Source organism: Blennius ocellaris (assembly GCF_963422515.1).
Source record: "Blennius ocellaris genome assembly, chromosome: 21".
In the NCBI taxonomy this organism is placed as follows: domain Eukaryota; kingdom Metazoa; phylum Chordata; class Actinopteri; order Blenniiformes; family Blenniidae; genus Blennius; species Blennius ocellaris.
The window spans coordinates 9,103,597-9,124,773 of NC_137670.1; the positions used below are offsets into that span (position 1 = coordinate 9,103,597).

General features: G+C 38.9%; 1 protein-coding gene across 1 annotated transcript in view; it reads right to left on the reverse strand.

Moving 5' to 3' along the window:
• Positions 1-6,668: 6,668 nt before the first annotated feature.
• pemt (phosphatidylethanolamine N-methyltransferase) overlaps positions 6,669-21,177 on the reverse strand; it is a 65,998-nt gene continuing 51,489 nt past the window's right edge. Inside the window, exons 6-7 of the mRNA XM_080517237.1 lie at positions 12,895-12,969; positions 6,669-7,016 (exon numbers count right to left, since the gene is read on the reverse strand). Coding sequence (XP_080373363.1) covers positions 6,962-7,016; positions 12,895-12,969 — 130 coding nt within the window. The 3' untranslated portion in view covers positions 6,669-6,961. The remainder of the gene's footprint in view (positions 7,017-12,894; positions 12,970-21,177) is intronic.

Genomic DNA, 21,177 nt, shown 5'->3' on the forward strand with positions numbered 1-21,177 from the left:
CTATGTGTCTGTCTTCTATACCTGCTTTCTCAGAGATAAATCCTGATGTCTGGATAATATCCTTGCCAACATCAACGCAAAAAAACCCAAAACAAAACCCACTAACAAGTGTCATTTTAAAACTTGTAAATGTCGAACTGACCTTTATTTCATAGGATGTTTTCCTCAGTTGCTTTGATCAGGTGACTCGAGAGACTCTATGAATTCTTCTGTCAGTGTAAAAGAATCAAATTAGCAGCAGTAGCCAAGATGGATAGAACTCGTCAAAATGGGAAAAAAAATTCTAAAATAGCCAAAGCAGCATAAAAGGAAACGATAGAAAAGAAACAAAAGAAAAATGTTAAAATAGCTTTATATTGGCTAAAATTGCAGAAATTATTCAAATCAAACTGAACAACAAAAACCCCAAAACCATCTAAAATAATTACTAAAGGAAAAAAAAACATCTCTAAAATGAAAAGAAAACAAAAAAGGTTCAACCACAAAAACCTCTGAAATGGCTAGAAACTGCTCAAAAGGGAAAAGACCCAAATAAGTCAAATTTGCTGACGCGGCCAAATGGTTATTAAAATAAATAAATAAAAGGCAGCTCAAACAGACCAAAAAAAAAGAAAGCTTCTTTGTCCTTTGTCCTGGTCTCTTTTCAATGTGGGTGAATTGCTACTGGGTTAGTTGCAGCATCATGACAAGCATTTTCTAATCAATGTTCACACATAGTTTCTTGTTTTTAAAAGTGCGTTTTCTCTCCATGCACTAGTTGTCGTCCACTTCTTTGAGGTTTTTTTGCAGCTACAGATTTCATTCAGTAGAAAGTTCCAAAAATGTCAATTTTGCTCATAAGTTTGTGTTATTTTTCCTCTTTCAGGAAACCTTTCTCCACTGTAACAATGTGTGTCACTTACATGTCACTTCCTATGGAGTCGGTCCACTTAAAACGCCTGAGTGAAGAAGCCTGGTGATGTGAGTGTCTTCTCTGTGTGAGCGCTGGTTATGAGGACATGGTGGCCTTTCAGGAAAGCGGAGGGCCTGATGGGTAATGATACTATGAGGAGGAAGTCCTGCCAAGTGACAGGAAGAATGGGTATGAATGGGGGGGAGAAAAAAAACAAAACTTAAGAGATTAAGAAAGTACTTTCTTTTCTTTTTTTAATCGCAGAGACAAATCCAACAATCATGGAGATGCACCTCAGCAGGGGATTACAGGACGGACCGATGGATTGAGTTCATATAATATAAGAACATTAAATAATGGGCACAATGCTAAATTATTAGTGTGTGAGTCCCAATGTAAAAACTCATCAAGCTAACTGATCCATAAGACTATTTAGCGTATTCCAGCCTGTGTGATGACCTTGTAAAGTGTAAACATGTAACAATTAATAAACACTTGAACTGAAATTTTTATACTTTTTAAAATGACTTAATTTTTCCCCCCAAAACTTTTCTAATATTTTTTGCCCCCAAGAATTGGAATAAATGTTAAGATTTTAGTTGTTATTATCATGCTGTGTTTTTATTAGTTTGGCCAGAAGAAGGCCCTGAAATGGAAAACACTTGACAACATTGCTCCATAATCTGGATATTGGCACTTCTTGAAAGACTTCAGATGTTGACTTTTCCTGAAGTAAACAGGAGTTTAGAGACATTTCACTTCACATCATGCTCACTGTCACTTTGTGAGCAGGAGAGCGAGAGAGAGAGAGACAGAGACAGAGACAGAGACAGAGACAGGGACAGAGACAGGGACAGCAGCTCGAAAACAGTTTTTCCATATGAGAAAATGAACGAGCCCAGGGAAGTAAGTTAGAGTACCTATGCTCAGTTCCAGAAGTGTTAAACCCAAAGCTTGTGCACTTATTCTTCTACCCACCTACTTCTTCTGTGACTGTAGCTTCCGCTCGTTGAGATACGAGTTTGACCTCTGCTATTTTTCTCCAACGCATCAGTGCAGCGAAAACCAAGAGAAATGCCAGATGGCTGAAGTAATGAAAGAGCAAACTTTCATTCTTATCCAAGGATGAGTTCAAATAAAGCCCAGTGAAGGCATTGGGACCTGTAAGCGGAGTTCCTCTCAAGAAGGAAGAATGACGGAAGATGGAGTCAGTTTGTTGCCGCTGAAACTCTGACCTACTTCTGAATGTGTGAGAAAACAGCTTTTTTTTTTTTTTTTTTGTGGGTCACCAAAGTACTGGGAATGCAGATATTATACAATTTGTCAATTTGGGACCACAGACGGAAAGTTTCATGTGGTCAGAAGATGTATGGATTAAATGTGAATAGGGGCTCAGTTCCGCGGTGGGACACTGTCTATCGACCCAATGCACAATCAGCTTTGTATCCTTTGTTGGCTCGGGAAGTTTATCGCCTTCTTTTATGTTCCCATCTCACGCAGGCTCCAATCAAGTCGAGGATGCGACAGATTAGGACCATCTTACTGGCATACTTAGTTTTTTCTTGTCTGAGATTAATCAGGCGGCGGAGGCGCATTTAAAACCGTTTGCAACCGTGAAGGCTTGAGACGTCTTTGTAAAATTGCTGCTGCTGACGATCAGTGTGAATAGAGCGGAGACTGAAAATGCAAAGAGAAGAAGACACCTGTTGAGATGCAAAGTCAAGAAAAATGTAAGGCTTGTCTTGCTGGTTAGACGCGTTCTCTACGGGGACCAATCAGCATCTTGACAACAGAATCTGAACAGTTTATCGTGTTGATTGTCATTGGTTATGACCTCTTTAAGCTTTTGTTTGAACCCAGTGTGAAAAGAAATGGTTGTGTAATGTCCACGTTATATATATATTTTTTTCCAGCTTTGACGGACCGTCCAATCACATAAGCCTGCTGTTTAACAAAATCACCCCGGGCTTTTTCCAGGATAAAAGATGTGTTGTCACACTTTCAATGCGGGCACAGAGGAGAGCAATCACAGACAGGCCTCGCAACTCTGCATATTGTATCATGATTGTAGGTCTTTGAAATGCGTGCACAATCCCGAACAACATCATTTTAAGGTTTTATTTACTGGATTGTGATTGTATGACTGTTATGAGTCTGCAAGGTTCCACCTGAAATCACCCAACCGTCAAATGGAGTGAAAATTATTAAAGTGCACGGCCAGTGCTCTTGAGTTACTTGAATGACTTCCTTTTTGCTGCATACATTCTAAGGTGCATCTGTGATGCTTTACGTTTTTGTTTGACACTTTCAGGTTGTTTCAATGAAAAGTGCTTTTATCCACTGGATTATTGCGGTTATAGAAACTTTGGTTCTTCCTAAAATGACAGAATTGCTATATGGGAGTTCAAGTTTTCGAACCTTACTTTTTGCTCAAGTCATTTTTATATCCTTATGCCCTATCAATAGCAGATTACAGAAATAGTAGTCTAAAAATAAAGTTTGATTTGACGCAGCGCAGCATGTCAGGCATGAGAAAGCAGACAATGAAGGTGACTTATTCCTGAAAGGCCCATACTTGTGTTGCACAGACCTTATTGGGTGTTTCTAATAAAGCGTAATGTTACTGGTGTTAAAACAAACAGGCTGCCACTGTCGGAAACATCGGGAGACTTTTTCAGCATCCAATTATTGCCGATTATTCGTTGAGATCTTAGTCCTTGTATGGATATTTTTAATATATAAAAAAAAACAACATAAAAAAAACCCAGCCTCCTCTCAATACAGAGCTTTCGTTCATCATAACCTCAGAAAATCTGTTGCGGTGTTGATTCAGTTCAACCAACCTGCTGTAATCATGAAGAGAAGAAGGGTTGTCCTAATTTTCCATGTAAAAGAATAATACATGTCCAAGAAATCCTTAACTGCCTGTAAATGGCAGATGTACCAGATCTTACCTAAAGTGCTTCCATTAGTGGTTTTTAATTTGTGAAGACGTGTTAACACCCTGACTCACTTTTCTATTAAATTTTCAAAAGGATCCCACGGACATTAAGGACATCACCAGTGCATTTCAGTTTAGGAAGCCACTAATGGTACAGCTGCCACGTTTAAAATAATGCCGTAATTTGTCTCATCGCCTGTCCTCATGACAAAAGTAATGCAAGTTCATCTCAAGAACATTTCATGACGTAAAAGAGTAAAAAGCAGATTTTTTTTTTTTAGATGAGTGCTCATGTTTTCAGAAAAAAGGAAAATCACATTTAACACATAGGTTGAAGTTTTAAAAGGTACAATGTGCACAATTTAAATGCATCTGTAAAATTGCTTGTGATGGCTACTGTAGAAACTGTTAAAGGTTGTATTGATGGTTAACACAGATTTCCCCCAAACGTTTGGAGACTATTGTATTGCTTAAGTCAAAGAAGCATCATGAAGAGGAAAAAACATTTAAGTCTCTAATTTTTCCATACCCAGATGGGTACCGGTATTTATTTTTTCCATATACAATTCCCTTCTTAATGCAAGTCACATGTCCAGCCTGACAAAATGAATAAATAAATGAACATATACTGCAGAAAATATCAGGTTTGGGAGTCTCCAGATGCCAGACACCATAGTTTCTGGTGAATACAATTATTTTACTGTCATAAACGGAAACCAAAAATTCGACACACTGAAGTGCCGAAGCACAGGAAAGCAGACACACAGAAATGTAGACGGACTGACAAGCAGAACACACAAGACAAACCCATTTTAAACCAGAGCCGCCAGGTGAAGGCAATCACACAGTCAGGCTCAGGTGAAAGACATCAGGGAGCAGCAAGCAGGCATGAGGATGGAAAGTCAAGGAGCTTGAATTCCTAAGAATCTCACAGAAAAAAAATTGATAAAAAAAATCCAGAGACACAAACATGAATCATCACAGTCACAAAATGCACATTTATTTATTCTTCCAAAGTGATAAACATGAGAAAGCATTGAGCTTCAGTGCTCAATGACGTTTGTTTTTCTTGTTATCTTTATCATTTGCTTGCACTGTGAGTAAAATATGGTAGGAATAGAGGTTTTTCTGTCTTGGCTTTATTTTATTATACAATGATATCAAGTAGTCCCAGATGGCATGTAATAGGAGTTTAAAAAAAATAAAATACAAATTGCTTGTGAATATGTTGCGTGACCAAGCAAACAACTAAAAACATGTGTGGCTTATAGTCCAGACAATACGGTAAATTAAACGTACACAAATAAAGATTACAATTAAATTGTGAAATATCTCAATTTTATCACTTATTGTTTCCGTTTTAAATAAAACAAGAGTTTATAAGAACATTTCAGCTAAAAGAGCCTCTTAAATTTTAAACATGGCATTTTTAATGGTGATTACTGTGACTGTGACGACAATAAGTAAGTGTTTTATATTGTGCTTTGTAACTTTACTAGCTGTGATAACAGTCATGCAAACCTGACTGGAATTGGAAAAGTAGTATCAACAGTAGATTAATGCACATTTAAAAGGAAAAATTATAAGATTCTGGGAAATACAAATGTGAATATTCGTTGATATTGCTCATGATATGGGGAAAAAAGATAGGAAACTGGTTTTCAATTAATTTATTTGAAATTACATAAAAAGGTACAAAAGAGCACAAAGCCTGGTGTTTGGGATGGAATGTTTTTTTTTTTTTTTTAATCACAACAAAAGTAAAAGGTAAAAACTTGATCACAAACCTTTCCTGAGGCCATTAATGTCACAGTCATTTCCTTTCCAAATCATTTGGTTTCTATCTCGATGTTATGCTAATTACTAGCTATATTGAGATACTTATAGACTACACCCCTGAATTCATCTTCAAACCATTTACATCACAATGCAAACCAAAGACACTGAGCCTGATCTACTAAAGGACGGATGCATAAAGTAGGTAGGTAGAAGAAGGATGTTGGACACAAACACATTGTGGAAGTTGATCTAAGACTAAAATATCTAAAATAACACAATATGAAGTATCGGGCATCAGACCACACTGAAATACTGGTAGGACTTTATAACAAAAGATTCATGTCTGGAAATGTTTGTGTTGTTGATGATTCATTGTCTATTTGAGAAGAAGCTGAAAATCTGCTCCTATTAATGAGTTAAAAGGCATTCCCTCAGCCCCCCACCACTTGTATTTGCAAACGTTCATTATATAGCATTTTCTCAATTTTTACCCACCTTGGGTATTTCAATCTTTTCGGAATCTCTGCTGTTGCTCTTTTAACATCTTCTATATTGTGTTTTCCTTTCTTTCTCCCCAAATACAGATATAGGACTTGTTGAAACGACGTTTTCATGTGAAAATGGAAAACTTCCGTTGCATTCTGGGTGTCCGACCATGGCGGTTGGAGAAAGCGAAAATGCAAAATGCTCCGACTGCGTCCATGTAAACGGGGGGGGGGGGGGCTTCCTAAAAGGCTGCCACTGCTCAGCGCTCCATGGACACCAACCGTTTCTGTCAAATGATTCCTGCACGAGCAGCACTCAAACTAAAAGTGCACTTCAACACACATTATACAAGACCTTCGTAATCCAGGGCAATAGACTTTAAATGGTTCATGCTTTTCTTGTCCTTATCAAAGCAGGTCCCTTCACCACCCACAACACAACTCTACATATTTCACCCGATTCACCAAAAGTCCCAATCACACTTTATCAAATCAAGGATTCAGCATTTGCCCCCAAAGCCAATACTTCATAAAACTTTATTTTTACATATGCAATTATACTAAACTGGAGAAATTTGCAGGTACCTAATCGTGTGTCATCATTCCAAACAAATGAGTAGTATAGTGATGTACGTAGCAGTCACGTGCGTCAGAATCCATAAATGGCTCCGTGTGTCGTCCCCAATCATCAAAACACTTGTAACACTAGTGTGAAGATTTCTTCCGTCTTCGTCTGATGTTGATTAACCAAGTCGTTCGCTCAGTCCGTCCATCGTTCACGTCTGTCTGCTTGTCAGGATGGGAATCCCGAGCCGGTCCCAGGAACAGGAAGCATCTGGGAGGAGGAGGAGGAGGAGGCGACGATCACTCATGCTTGCGCCGCTGACTCCTCTGCTGATAGATCTGCTCGGTGAATGGTCTGCAAATACAGAAGAACAAACAAGTAATGGGACAATAAATCAGCGGCCGGCGCGCCGTACCAGTCCGTGCCAGGAGCGCATGGGTCTGTTCAGCCAACCTTGTGTTTCCATACGTTTCCCTGGTCTGCTGCACATGGATGTGCAAACAGTTACGAGCCCATATAGAGGGAAGAGCTCTCGCAGCGAGCAGCACCTCTGTTCCAGGAATGTCACTGAGGGATATCGTATATTACTGCCCTGATGGGCCAGACAGGAGTCTGAGAATGAAGTCGGTATTAGAGCGTTTGCTGGTTGTCCAGTGGCAGGTGACTTAGGCACACATGTTGGAAAGGCAAAACAGGCTACCGGTAGTATTCTCAAACCTGAGCTGGAAAACTAGATGATGGTCTGACTATACTTTTATTTACATTCATTCAATAATTCATTCATTCATTTAATTCTGGTGTGAAATGCCTTTGAAATACGGTACCGATTGAGGTTTTTAAGTGGGACTGTGTAGCAGCAGTCTGTTGTCATCTAACGGTCCCAAGGGGTAGGTAATGTAAGATGCAAAACTATAAAAGTGTGACTTATAGTCTTGCAAATATGCAATTGCTGTGATTTGATGCTAATTCACAGACACATTTCCAAGTATACGTCAAGATTTTTCAAATAAAAGAAACGCAAATTGTCAACTCCAATCTTAAATGGTGCTATAATTCAGCTGTCGGATGCTAATGAGTTTGAAATTGTTTTTTTTGTTGTTGTTTTTTTAAATCGGAGCAACATGCACCTCACTCTAAATTCCAACTGTAGACAATCACATCCATTTTTACATTACATTTCTATTACTGAACCCAAAGGCAGGGATGTGATTCCAACAAACAAACATGGTTTAAATACTGTAACCCTGACAACAAGCAAATTATAAACCCCAATGTGGGTTTTTCAGCATTTGAAAATAGCAACGATATGTTTTGAGGAGTTAACAAACAAGAAATTGGCAGATAAATATTGACTTGAAATGAGAGGTAGGACTTGATTTTAAACCAGTTGGACTAACTTATTGAGAGGGCATAGCATTTTTTAATTGTAAATCAGTGCAAAATAAATCAAACAGATTTTAGTCGATGACTGATTCGATAAAATCGTAAGCCTCGAGATAATAGAGAAAATTTGAAGAGCTTCAGCTATATGCAAATTCTTTGTGTGCACTGCTCTTATTCTATCCATCATTTTTTTCAAACTGAAACCCTCCATCTGTCTCATGCATCACACTCATTTAGCACGCTTCCACAGTTGCCACTTTAGATACGCTGCTTTGTTGTCTGACGTTCATGGCGGTGACACATCTGGCGTAACTGTACGATCAGCACGCTGGGAACTGAAAGGAATGTCGCTCAGGTGCACGTCATGTTTGGCGTGTGAATGTAAAAGATGATTAAATGTGTCGTTTTGTTGGCAACATGTCAATTTTACATGAATCCACAGTAGCAACTCTAACAATTACACAAACTGTTTGGCATTGTAACCATGGCAACAAGAAGGTTGCATGTACACTTTGAATCCAAATAGCAGTTGTGTGATCAAACAGTAAGTATATATAATGCTGATGTGTGTATTTATTAAACCGAGCCCAAACTATGACCCAGAATTAAAAATTTTTTTTTTTTTCAATTTCTAGCCAAATTACAACTTTGTGATTCAAATGAGATGCGTCTGATGGTGTAACGACAAAAGTGGTGCATAAAATTTCACAACTCAATTGTTCAGTAGTTGCACATTGCAAACAAACTCAAAAGGTGTTTATTGTTGACAATAACACGTCGTCACATTCCCCCCAAAAAAACAGTCGCCCTGAGACATTTATTGTAGTATGATGCTGAGAATAAGAGTTTTGGCCGTTATATTTTCTTACATCAGACACAGTCCAGGCTAGAAGAAAATGGTAGACCCCTTCAGATTAAAAAAGAAAAAAGTGAACTCCTCTGACAAATTGTGAGTATAAAAGGAAAAAAAGGCCAGGTTCCATTTAGGTCAATGATCCTAGTAAAAGCATTTCCCATTTTAATCAATTTTAGCTATATCTAAATTTGATACAGAACAATGATACAGAATTCAACAATCAAACGTCACATCACCAACAGTGGATATATAAATAGGTCCATCCTCAGAAAAATAGAAACGCCACTGTTTTAATCTCGGTGTCGTTTCTCACCGACGTCTCTTTGTATCACAGGAGACGAGGTGTGAAGAAAAAAAAAAGAAAGAAGCTGCAGGGTGTCGTCTGATCTCTCCCAGCATCTGTTTTCTTACACCGCATGGTTTCCTGCATCCATCCCATCTGCGCTTTACCCCCCGCCCCCCATTCTAGTCACTGTGTGAGGTCACATCCCCGCAGAACACACTTTACCTAAATGGGATGATTGAGAATCTAAGCTTGAGGGGAAGGATAAATATAGCATACGGATCTGATCCCAGTCGCAGCGTGGGGTAAAACCTGGCACCTGTCGTGGGTTCTGGCTAATCGACACCAAGGCGGGTTGGGCGTCGGTGGACACTGCAGCGGCGGTGGCGACACGCACACCTGCGCTTCCGATCACAGCTTGAGCTCAAAAAGAGGCCTTTGCCGGTCGAGCGCGCCTTGAACATTTCAGTTACTTTCACCACTTCAGGTGACTCTTTTGCACTTGAAGGACAAGTGAGGCCACTGTGCACAAAAAGAGCCCTGCATCTTTTCCCTCCATGACTGGGAAACTTTTTCAGCAGCATCTTGTTTGCAGGGAAGAAATTAGGGGTGCAACGACAAATCGATAAAAATTGTTTATTAAAAGTGTTGGCAACTAATTTCATTATCGCTTCGTTGTGTCGCGTGGTTTATTTATATTATTTATGTATTTACCCTCGCCATGTTGCGGAGCCGCCAACTTCACCTTCCATGCGCATTACATAACGCAACGATCTCGAAAATATCTCCACTTCTGCTGCGGTGTTTGGCTTATTCAATATCAACTGGTTCTACAATTTGAAATGTTTTTTTTTGGTTGTTTTTTTAACCAATTCATCGATTAATCGAAAAAATTATCGACTAATTAATCGATTATTAAAATAATCATAAGTTGCAGCCTGAGAAGAAATTAATGAAGTAGCTAATTAAACTGGGAGAATCAGATGTTCAACAGCAATAGTGAATGGATCATTAACGCTCTATACCCTTTCAAGAGATTTAAACATTATTGTTTTTCATTCTTCCATTTGTCCACTGCATTGGAATGAGCATTTGACATTAAATAAACGTATACCAAGAAAACAAGGTTATTTTTTTTTTTTTTGGGGGGGGGGGGGACTTAATGATAACTACTATGGTAGCATTAATAATGATATTGAGAAAGAAAAACTGACAAAGGCAACATTGCAAGTGGCGGTGTCACGATTCCGTTCAATTGAAACAGCTCCCCAGTTTCTTACTTCTGGTTTTGATTCCTGACAATTTTGATCATTTGCCTTCATGTTCAGGACTACCAACTGCTTGCTATAGGTCCTCGCTCTCACCCCAACTATGAACATCTGGCTGCTATGGTGGCGCGTTCTCAACATACGTTTGAATCCCGATTACTAACACCTTCACTGACACCTCAACTCTTGCTGGGAAGATAACAGAGCGAACAGCACACGCAAATGCACAGAAGGGTACTGATGAGTAACTCGAGCAGCTGCTTTGAGGCTCGGCTCAGTCTCATCTGTGACGGTCGTGGGTCTTTGGTTTATTTCCATGCGTTTGTGTTTGTAAACGTGTGCGCCGCACAGACATTCAGAACTAGGTCACTTTGACCAGTCTGCTTGGCCTCGTAATCTCCAAAGAGATTCTGAGAAACACGAGGCAGCGAGGGTTTGACCGTCAATGCTGAAGGTGTCTGGAAAGGTTTCACACTGTTAGGTTGGTATCCCTTCGCCTGTCCAATGAATACTCTGGTGAAGTGATGCAGATGACGCACCCAAGGAAAGCTGCAGCAGCAACAAGATTTAAAGTAATATATCATGGCGTTACTCAAGGGGGGGGATGTGTGGGCGAATGCGGGGCAATCGTATGAAGCACTTAAGACTGATAGAAAGCCAACTAGTCAAGTGACGTGTTCCCATTTCAACTGTGTGACGACCTGCTTTGCATCAGTGTGTGGGCCACAGACGGAAAGTAGATGAGCTCCCGATATAGAATTAATTACTGTTTGAAACAATTGCAGAAAGTCGACAACAAGAGGCCATCAAGAATCTGTAACCTTTGTTTCACCATTGGTCCATGAATGTATAAATGCCTTTTGTATAGTTTAGAAAGACAAGAAATCTTTCAGGGACTGTCGAGCAAAACAAGAGCAGAAGCTCATTTGATCTTGATTTTCAGTATAAATACAGATGAGAGTCACACCACAGCCTTTTTGGGTTTTGAGCGGGAGGTGTCAGAAAAAATTAGCACAGGGAGAATTGGCTTGTGGCGGCCAATCGTTTATCGCAACAACACTTTTTGGACTTTCGATGTCGCCTCTTCCTAGCAATTCAGAATTCAACAAGTGTTGGATTATTCCCCCACGATTAGGGAGCATGAGCTCCGGCTACACAACAATGTTTCAAGCGAACTTGCATCATTTTTGCATTTTGGTTTCAGACAACTTCCACAGTTACACTGCAATGTTGTCAAAACAATGTCTTTTTACAGAGAGATGCCAGAAAGCACAGAATAATTATTTACTATGGCCGTGGTGCGCATGTGCAGTAGGAAGTAGGATGCTCCAAAATATAGGCAAAAAAAGTTACCAACGTTGATTGAATTTATTCCTTTTGCCACTGTGATGATATGTATAAAATTTCAGGTCAATTTCTTCAGATTTAGAGGTAGCTCATCACTCATGAAGTTTGATCTATTTTCCCATAATTTGCCCACTTCGTGATAGTTAGAAACATCCAAATTTGAGCTGCAAATGCTGTAAAGATGCGGTATGACTCATATTTATTGCAATATCATTACAAAAGTATGGATTTCGGGCAGAGGAGACAATTGATTTCATACAAAATAAGCATTGTACACTGAAGGATCTGCAATGTACTGCATTTCCTAAGTAAGCTGTTATTGACAAGCTGTTCCATTAGGAAATTGAATGATTTTTGCAATGAAAGTTGTCTTTCTTTAAAAAAAAAAAAAATTCTATCAAATTATGGTAACATTTCCATGAGCCACCTCTTAATATTATTCAACTGAAAAAATATTTTGGGATATTAACTTGAACGGTAAAATAATTATTAGAGGGCACCAGCAATGATTTACTGAGTTGTTTTTATTTTCCGACCACCCTAATTCATGATAGCAGTGTTTCAGAGAGGTTGTGTTTGCCCCATTGCCACTTACAATACATTTTTATGTCTTCTTAGTATTTGAAATCTACATTCGGATCATGTTTTATGTAGATATAGTTATAAAGTTGTTCGTTTCTTGACAGATTTGAGTAAAGGCCTTGTTTGAGATGGATAAGAAGTGGGATAAAACATCCTCTGCTTTATACGTATGCAACAGCCAGTATTACCGCAATGCATCAGAAATTCACGCAGCATTGACATTATCATTAGTACAGCTACACTTTTCAGTGTAAAATCTTGAGGTTTTATGTTCTGATACAGCATATATCCATCATTAGCTGAAGCTTCAAAAAGCTTTATCACCCACATCAAACCTTGAGTGTAGTTACTTCTTGAGCTGGATGTAGAAAGATCCCCACTACTTGGAGCATGCACATACAGATTGATACACTGAAAGAGGCTTTAGATGATTCACCTTAAAGATTCTTCTTTCATTTCAGCTTCACACAAATTATTAAAAGTACATTGGAACCAAGTCTGAGACGGACTTACCCCTCAAATCTTATGGCCACTTTGTAAGAAAAGGCTACTATGGCAGTCAGGATGAGACCAACAGGACTGGCACCACTGGGAAAAGAGAACAGAAAAGAAAAGAATAAATAAAGCACTATGTGTGATGTGGTCTGGATATGGATACCATTTAGTTCCTGAGTGCCTACTCGAGGCGAGGCCGTCTTGTTTAACTTGTGCAATTAGAGAACCAGAGAGGGCGAGGAACAAATCCAGCAGAACAAAAGGCAGAGGCTCTTGAGATTTAATACAAAATGTGTAAGGATAGTTTTTTTTTTTTTTTTTTACAAAACAACACAAAGGAAACTAAATGAGTGTCCATTAACTGGACATAATAAATTAAGTGAAAAACAGCTGAGCTGTGGAGAAAAGAGAAAAGACACTGACCTACATATATGTGATCAGAAAGTGGCACAGAAACACATTCATTGAAAAAAGAGAATTAAAAAACCAAAAAACACATGTAGTCACGGTTTTTCTATAAAAGCATGGCGACATGTAAATAGAAGTAATGCACTGCACATAATACATACAGTAAGGTCTGACCGTGCCAGACGACGAATCCTTTCGTGAGGCAGGATGTTATCAACAAGTGTCACAAGCATGCATTTTTTTACACACTTAATGCGGCACCGCTGTGTGAGCTGCATCGCAAAAAAACCAAGCATCTGCACGGAATTTTCTTCCCACGTAGTAATAAGTTAAGTTCACCTTTGTAAAGTTTGCTGCCTTGCCGGGGGTCGGCGCATCACCATATCCGTTAAAGCAACAAGACAAGATGTGTGGAAAGAGCCAAATGTCTTGCGATGAGGCTTATATAAATGTTCACCATGACCTAGTTAAAGAGACGGTAACAGAAATGCTGGGATGAAAGAGAGACAGTAAAACAGTCCGGTTAAATTTGGCTGTTTCCTGGACTTATTTAAGGCAATATCACCACTGAGGACAAATTACTTGCATATGAGCTCTCTGTGTCTTCCTGACGTCCAAAAACTAATTTTGGCCTGAACGGTAAAGGGAAGAAATATTGTCCTTTGGCTGGTTTTGCATTGTTCTCTTCACACACTGGTGCTTTTTTCATAAGACTATATTGATTTACTTTGTAATAATGTCCAAAGTATTGTTGTTTTTTATCTTGTAAAGAACTTGTGTCATCAACTTCTCTGCACCAATGATCCCTTCTCTATGGGAGTGAGACTGATTATAAATGTTTGCTTTTCCACTTTTGTTACGTTCTCGGATGGCTTCCATGTATCAGAATGGGGGACTTGTTTCTCTGCAGGCCATCATTGGACCATCAACTTGATGTATCACATGCATGTATGGCGTCGGTTGACTGAAGTGACCCTGTAATGGCACTCATTATATTTATATGTGTCATGGAAGATCATTGCCGAGTAATTGGCTATGAAGAAAGAGGGAAGACTGTTCAACATGAGATACGCGACGATCGATGCAATAATGTCAAGGATTGATTACCCGTTGAACAATCAATTATTACAGCTTAAATGCTAATTTCTAGTTAACGCATGTTCTATTCATCTTAGGAGAAGGTGACTGCATTATTTACAAGGTTGGTATTAGAGCACCAAGGAGGTATGTTAAGTTTATCAATGTTGATGATGACCGGCCCAAAATTAGACTCTTCTTTTGCTTTGATTTCCTCTCTGAAATCATGAACGTTTGGCTTTGGTTTTACTTGGTATCAGACTGGAAACGTCGGATATTGTCCATCCCAAAACAAACCTATCAATCTGATGGCATCAGGTGACAGATGCCTCAGATTGTAAAGCATTTGTGAACAAATATATTGCAACTTAACTATGTAATTATTTGCTATATTACATTTGCTATATCAAAAGTCGTCCAAAGTATCCCCAGATACTCTACAATGAGTTGCAACTGAGGGTCAGTGGTTTTTGTCCTTCATTTTCTCAAATGATCACATTGTTCTATCAATGAACCTGCCACTGTTTTTGGCTGCCTTCTGTGTTCTGTGTTGAAATATAAACAGAGCAGATAAAAAAAAATAAAAGGCTTAATTTGTTTTGTCATGAATTAATAGAAATGAACATGTTGAGCTCTCAGGCCTACTTTCTGATACTCCACCGCATTCCAGTTAAATTGGATCTCTTCAATAATTGGAAAGCAGCAAAGGTTTTGTTTTTTCTTCTTCCGTTTTGGGACATCAAATTCATGCAACTTGACTTTATTGCTCTACCCTTTTTGAAAACTCGTGTATTGAAATACTGGGGAATCAAAGTGGCTTAGATTTTCTTTCAGTAAACGAACGTGTCTCACAATGGATTCACGTCTTTCGTCAACGCCAGCTTCAGTGCGGCCCGACAATGATCGTGACACACCCGTCTGACACGATGAGTCAGAGGACTTCGCTTGGTGTCCTCTTTTCTCCGTTGACCCATATTGCGAGCCGCCATAATGACCAATGACAGGCTCAACGCCCATCAGCCAGTCGGCTGACTCTTTTGTGCCACATCGAAGCGTTACCTCCATACACGTGGCTGACACAATGCTCCAGTTTTTTTTCCCCTTTCTTTTTCCTGTTCTGAATAGAACCAAAGTAAACAAAAAAAACAATAAACGAAACAGACCCAACTTATTCTCTCATTTCACCTCAAATTGTACCTGATGGTGTTATTTGATGATCATGATTATGCTCCGAGTGACACGTGCCAGTTAGTTTGGCCCAAAGGTGTAAATGGCTGACGGCATCAGAATAGTCATGTTGTTTTCCCAAACAATTCATCTGTCCGTCTTGGTCCACATGCTGTTATTCCAATTTGCATGGGAATCTGTCTGTGCTCTATTATCTGTGTGAGTCACAGTACTCCCTGTACAGACATTTGTTTACTTTATGAGCATAACACTGATTTAAAATTTCGGTCATATTTTTCTCTTGATCCTTCACCCACCTGTGCGCTGACTTTCATAAATTTGCATAAATGTGTCAAATCAGAAGGATGAAATGGACAACATACGACAAGGCTGCTGGGCCCGAGACATATTAGCATTTTTGGTACACCCACATGGGAAGGCCTTGGTTATATATGCAACAAGAATATGCAGGTCAAACATTTTGCTCTGTGGCTCCGTTGAAGATTTGAATTGTTAATGTCAAAAAGCATTGGACATATAACTGTTTCAGATACAGCTACAATCGACAATCGACTTAAAGTTTACTTATAAAATATTGCACAAACTGAAAGTACAACTTTACTAATACTGTAAACGCACAAGTCAAGATTTTTGTTTTGCTTCGCAGATGGTCAACAAATGATTACAGGGTAGGACGAGTCATACTTATTTTGATATTACAGATCTGCAGGAACTTATAATAAACTTTACTGATTTTGCATTTTATAACTGATCAGCTGTTGGAGCAACTTATTTTTGTTTATTAACCGATCCTATTTAGTCACTGCTGCTGATCAGTTATGTTGTTTAATCTCTCCCTCTTGGATTTTAAATGTTCTATGCCATGTATTGTGGTATGATTTGCACCGCTTTTGTCAAACGTGTTAAAACTGGACTTAATCAAAGAGACTGCAGACATTGTAACTCACCTCGTACACATTAGCCAATATCCCAGATTCATGAAGGCAAATGCATTAAATTGTTGGTTATTTTGTGCATCCGTCAGATTGTTGCATTTGTTTGAGCACAATTCGTATATATCAGCTACCACATAATATCAATGCTGCACTAGGTTTTATCCATGTAAACCTGGAGGGTGAAAGCAATCTGTTGGTTCAAAAGAATTGATCATCTGAAAACTATGAATGTTTGTTCAACTATAATTGATTAACCTTTGAGCGGCAGGGCAGATGGTGGTGTTAAGGTTCTGGCTGACAAATGTTAATAGGGAGCCCCGGTCATATATATCTCCCAACTTTGTGTACACCTTTAACAATCTTCGACTGAAATTTTTACTTTTTTAAGTACTTACAAGTCAAACATTTTGTCTCCTCAAGACATCATGAAACTCTTCGTGAGCCAACTTTGTCCTGCCTGGAGGGTATAATGATAAAGTGTGGGCATGGGAAACAGCAAATTTCTATTTGCAACACTTGTCTCGCACAACAAGGAATCAAGTAATGATAGAATGAATGCTTGGAGTGTGGATATAGAAGAAGAGATTGAAGAAGCTGAGTGGGCAACAGCTTGTTTAAACGATCAAACACAAACAAATAATACAAGAATGAAACTCCTGCAACATAAATGGTTAATGAGGACGTACATAACTCCAGAGAAACTCAACAAATGGAACCCAGAGATTCCAGAAACGTGTGAAATGCTTGACTGAGAAAGGCACTTTAATCCATTGTGTATGGGAATGCCCTAAACTGGTAACTTTTTGGAAAATGACTGTGCACACTTTGAGTGAAATCATAGGTATACAAATACCTTGCTTAGTAAAACTTTGTATTTTGGGTATATACCCAGATAACTTTGTAATAACTATGTTAATACCAGGCATAAGACTTTGATCAACTTTTGACATTTGGCAGTGGCCAAAGTGATGCAGGATAAGTTGGAAGAAGGAATCTCACTGCAGGTTACATAAACACTCCATTTATGTCTACTTCAAGGTTTACAGTCTGAAAACAGTGTTGTCTTTGTCTGTTTTGTGATGAACGTCTCCTTGATCTGAATATGATAAGAGGAGCTTGGCACAGATTTTGGAAGAAGTGATTTAAAAACAACAACAACAAAGCTCTATTGATGTCGACTTTGTTGACGTAGACAAATATGTACAAACTACTTTCAAATCCACATCAACGTTTGATTTCTCCAGTGAAATTATTCTGAAGGTCAACAGTGGATTGACTTGTGAAGAAAGTTAAACCGAATGTCAGTCAGGAAATCTCATGCAACTTTAAAAGTGTTTCAACGATTTCCCGTTTTTTGTATTTATTTATTTGTTTTTCTTGACTAATCCGGGTAGACTGTGGAGTAATAAGGCAGTTTGAGAACGTTATGTTGAAAACTGCTTGTGACAGAAAGAAAAAGAAATGTGTGGCATTTTAGTGGAACTGCAACCGATGCCTCATTCTCATTATCAGGACAACTATTCAAAAATATTTTCTTTCATAATTTGTATGCTTTGAATTTGTAATGTTTGAAATATTTAAAATGCATCATATGCTGATATTAAACTCAGACACTCAGAGACATTTTACATTATAAAAACATGCAGAAAATGGAGAAACTTCATAAGAACATAATAAAAGAAATAGATTAGTGCAAATGATCAAAGTCGGTTCTGAACAAAGTGTGGGGGCAGATATGGAGAAGGCTATGTCGGCCCCAGGTTCTAAACAACTCTCCTTCTTGTGCGCATGTGGGTCACTTTGGGGTCGGATGATCTTCACACTGCAGTCTGGTGGAGGTCGCATTTAAAATGTAGCGTAAACGATCACACACAGAACTGGGATCGGAATTGATCATCAAGGCCTGCAGTGTGAATGTAGCCAAAGTGATATGCGATATTCTTTGCTGTCTAAAATAAAAAGACATGCAGTAGAGGCTTAACATGACGACATCAAACATAAATAAAAAGCCTTAGAAGTTACAGAATTATTGTTTTTTTTAAAGGCTGTTGTTGATATCAGAACTTGCAGTTATTATTTTAAAATGAGGCCTTGAACAGAAACAGAGGTACAGTACTTGACCCATTTCAACCATGTTACAAAATTGGCACCTTTATTGAGAGGCACGTGACCATGTCCTCATCAAATTGCCTATTTTGTCCACATTATCATTTTATAAGCTCACCTAGTTTTATTTCAGATTGAATGACGGGCTTTCCAATCCCAAAAAGTGGGTTAATAACAGACAGTTTGGGCCAGTGGGCTATGGGGAGCTCTCAGATAAAGCGAAATTGAACACATCAATGAAAAATGACACAGAAGAACCACAGGGAGAGAATTTAGCATGGTACAGCAGCTGAAAGAAACAAACATCTTTTCTAACACATGGACATAACACATTGGATTCTGTGAGTTGTCCTCAAACTCAAAAGAGAAAACCCAGGTCTTAACCCTTGAGTTCCTAAACGTAGGAATGTCCTCGCATTGACAGTTCAAACCTGAAATGATTTCACACATGAAAAGGCAGAGGGATGATACAGAAACAGAGGTTTGCCCTTGTGTATTGTTAGTGGATGAGTGGGAGAACCAAACTTCCCCACACATTGACCTAGTTTTGACAGAGTCCAACTCATCCAGAACTGTGAGGACTGTATCTGCTCTAATTATTCAGACAGCACGCAACCGTAAGGTATATGACAAAAATGTAAAATTGATTTCAGATTGAAGTATTATTGAGAAGTGATTCATATTTGATGGAAACAAACTGACAGTTTCTATTCTTGACACTTATGTGCTCAACACTCCATCGAGGTGCCTGACCAGGACTCCTAGAACACAAAAACTACATGCTTTTGCTTGAAATGTTGCCGAGATGAGGTCCTTAGTCAATTGAATAGGCAGATCAGAAATGATCAGCTTCTAAGTTTAAACCTGATTGAGTCGACATAAGAATGTTTATGATTCAGAATAGTCCTCAATAAACACTTTTCCTCTTTCTACACCCAGTTACTTTCATCTTATCTATTAAGTTCCTCAGACATTTCCATGAATCTTACCTTCTTGCTCTAGTTGACCGTGTGCTCAAATGACTTTCTATGCCCTTGTATTGAGGATTCATCAAGACTGAGAGAACAAATAATCAAGGTGAGGTCAACACACTAGGAGAATTCAGAACACACAAAGAAACTAAAGGGCGTCAATACTGAAAGTATTCCAATGCTTCCACGAGTAGATAGGCTAGATTTGCCCACTGTGTTGCCAAGCCTGAGTCATACAGTTAAAAAGAAAAAAAGAAAAAGAAAAACCACCTTTCTCAAAATAGAGTTGCATAGGTCTAGTCCTTCATCATCTGTTGTATAGAAGGACTGTAGGGGAAAAAGAAAATAAAGAGAAAATCAATAGCAATCTCAGTCTATACAGGTCATGGCGGCAAAGAACTGTTAAGTGCACATAGCTTCTAATGTTTAAAACTGAATTGCTTCATGAATCGTGACTGAACAGTGATCAAAAAGAGACAAGTACTCAAAGGTATCGAAGAAAAACAATATAACTGCCTGCAGGAATGTAACCTGTAAGTCTGGTGTTATGTAACCGCACTATCTCATTACAAGCACACAATCACACATCCAGTACAACGATACCCATGAATATGAGCTTTGTTCACAAAACCGCCTTGAGAGGCATTTTAGTGTTTTTGTGACGGAACTCTCCTTCTCAACGTATGCACACTGTAATATAAACCACGACGCAAAAGAGACACAGTATTGCCGAGTTGACATGAGAGGCAATGTGATTCTGCTCCAGGCAACGGGCGACCTTTCGAAAGCCACAGCGCCATTTCTCTTTCTTGCTGAGAGATTTGTACGGGCCACAAGGACAACACATGATTGTGATCCATGAGGCAACATGATTTACTCCGTGGTTTGTCTCTTAACTCATGTCTAATTAATGCGAATCCTGTGATGAAAGCAGGTTTAGAATTGTTACACTGATTACCGTATTTTCCGCACTATAAGGCGCACCTAAATACCTCAAATTTTCTCAAAAGCTGCCAGTGCGCCTTATAGCCTGGTGCGCCTTATATATGGAAGAATTGCTCTACTCGAGACTGCTATTTGACAGCTGAACAACCAGAAGCTTTTATTTTGACAACTCTAACTTCGCAACCGGATCTTCAGAGCGGACGACACTCCGCACAACACATTCATCACTCATGGTTGCACACCAACATTCTAACAAACCAAAATAAACTAGATGAAATAATTACTCCCTAAACTGGGGAACAAAAACACAGCATAAACACAATCAACACAACACCAAGCCCAACAACGACCCACAAAAACCTCCAACAACACAAAACATGAATTCCCATCATGCCTTGCATCCTGAGCTCCTCAGTGCAGCCGATAGCTGCAATGAATTATGGGAGTTTCTGTTTGTGGTGTTTTAAATGCAATTATTGGGGGTTATATTTGGTTTGTGGTGTCGGTAATAATTGTGTTGTGTTGTGTTTTTGTTGCTTAGTTCATGTAGTTTAGTTTATTACCGGTAGTTGTAAGTTGTCAACCAGCAGTGAAGAAGGTTTTGTGTGTAGTGTCTTCCTGGCATAGGCTGCAGGTAGGACTATCAAAATAAAGTGCGTGCACCTCTCTGG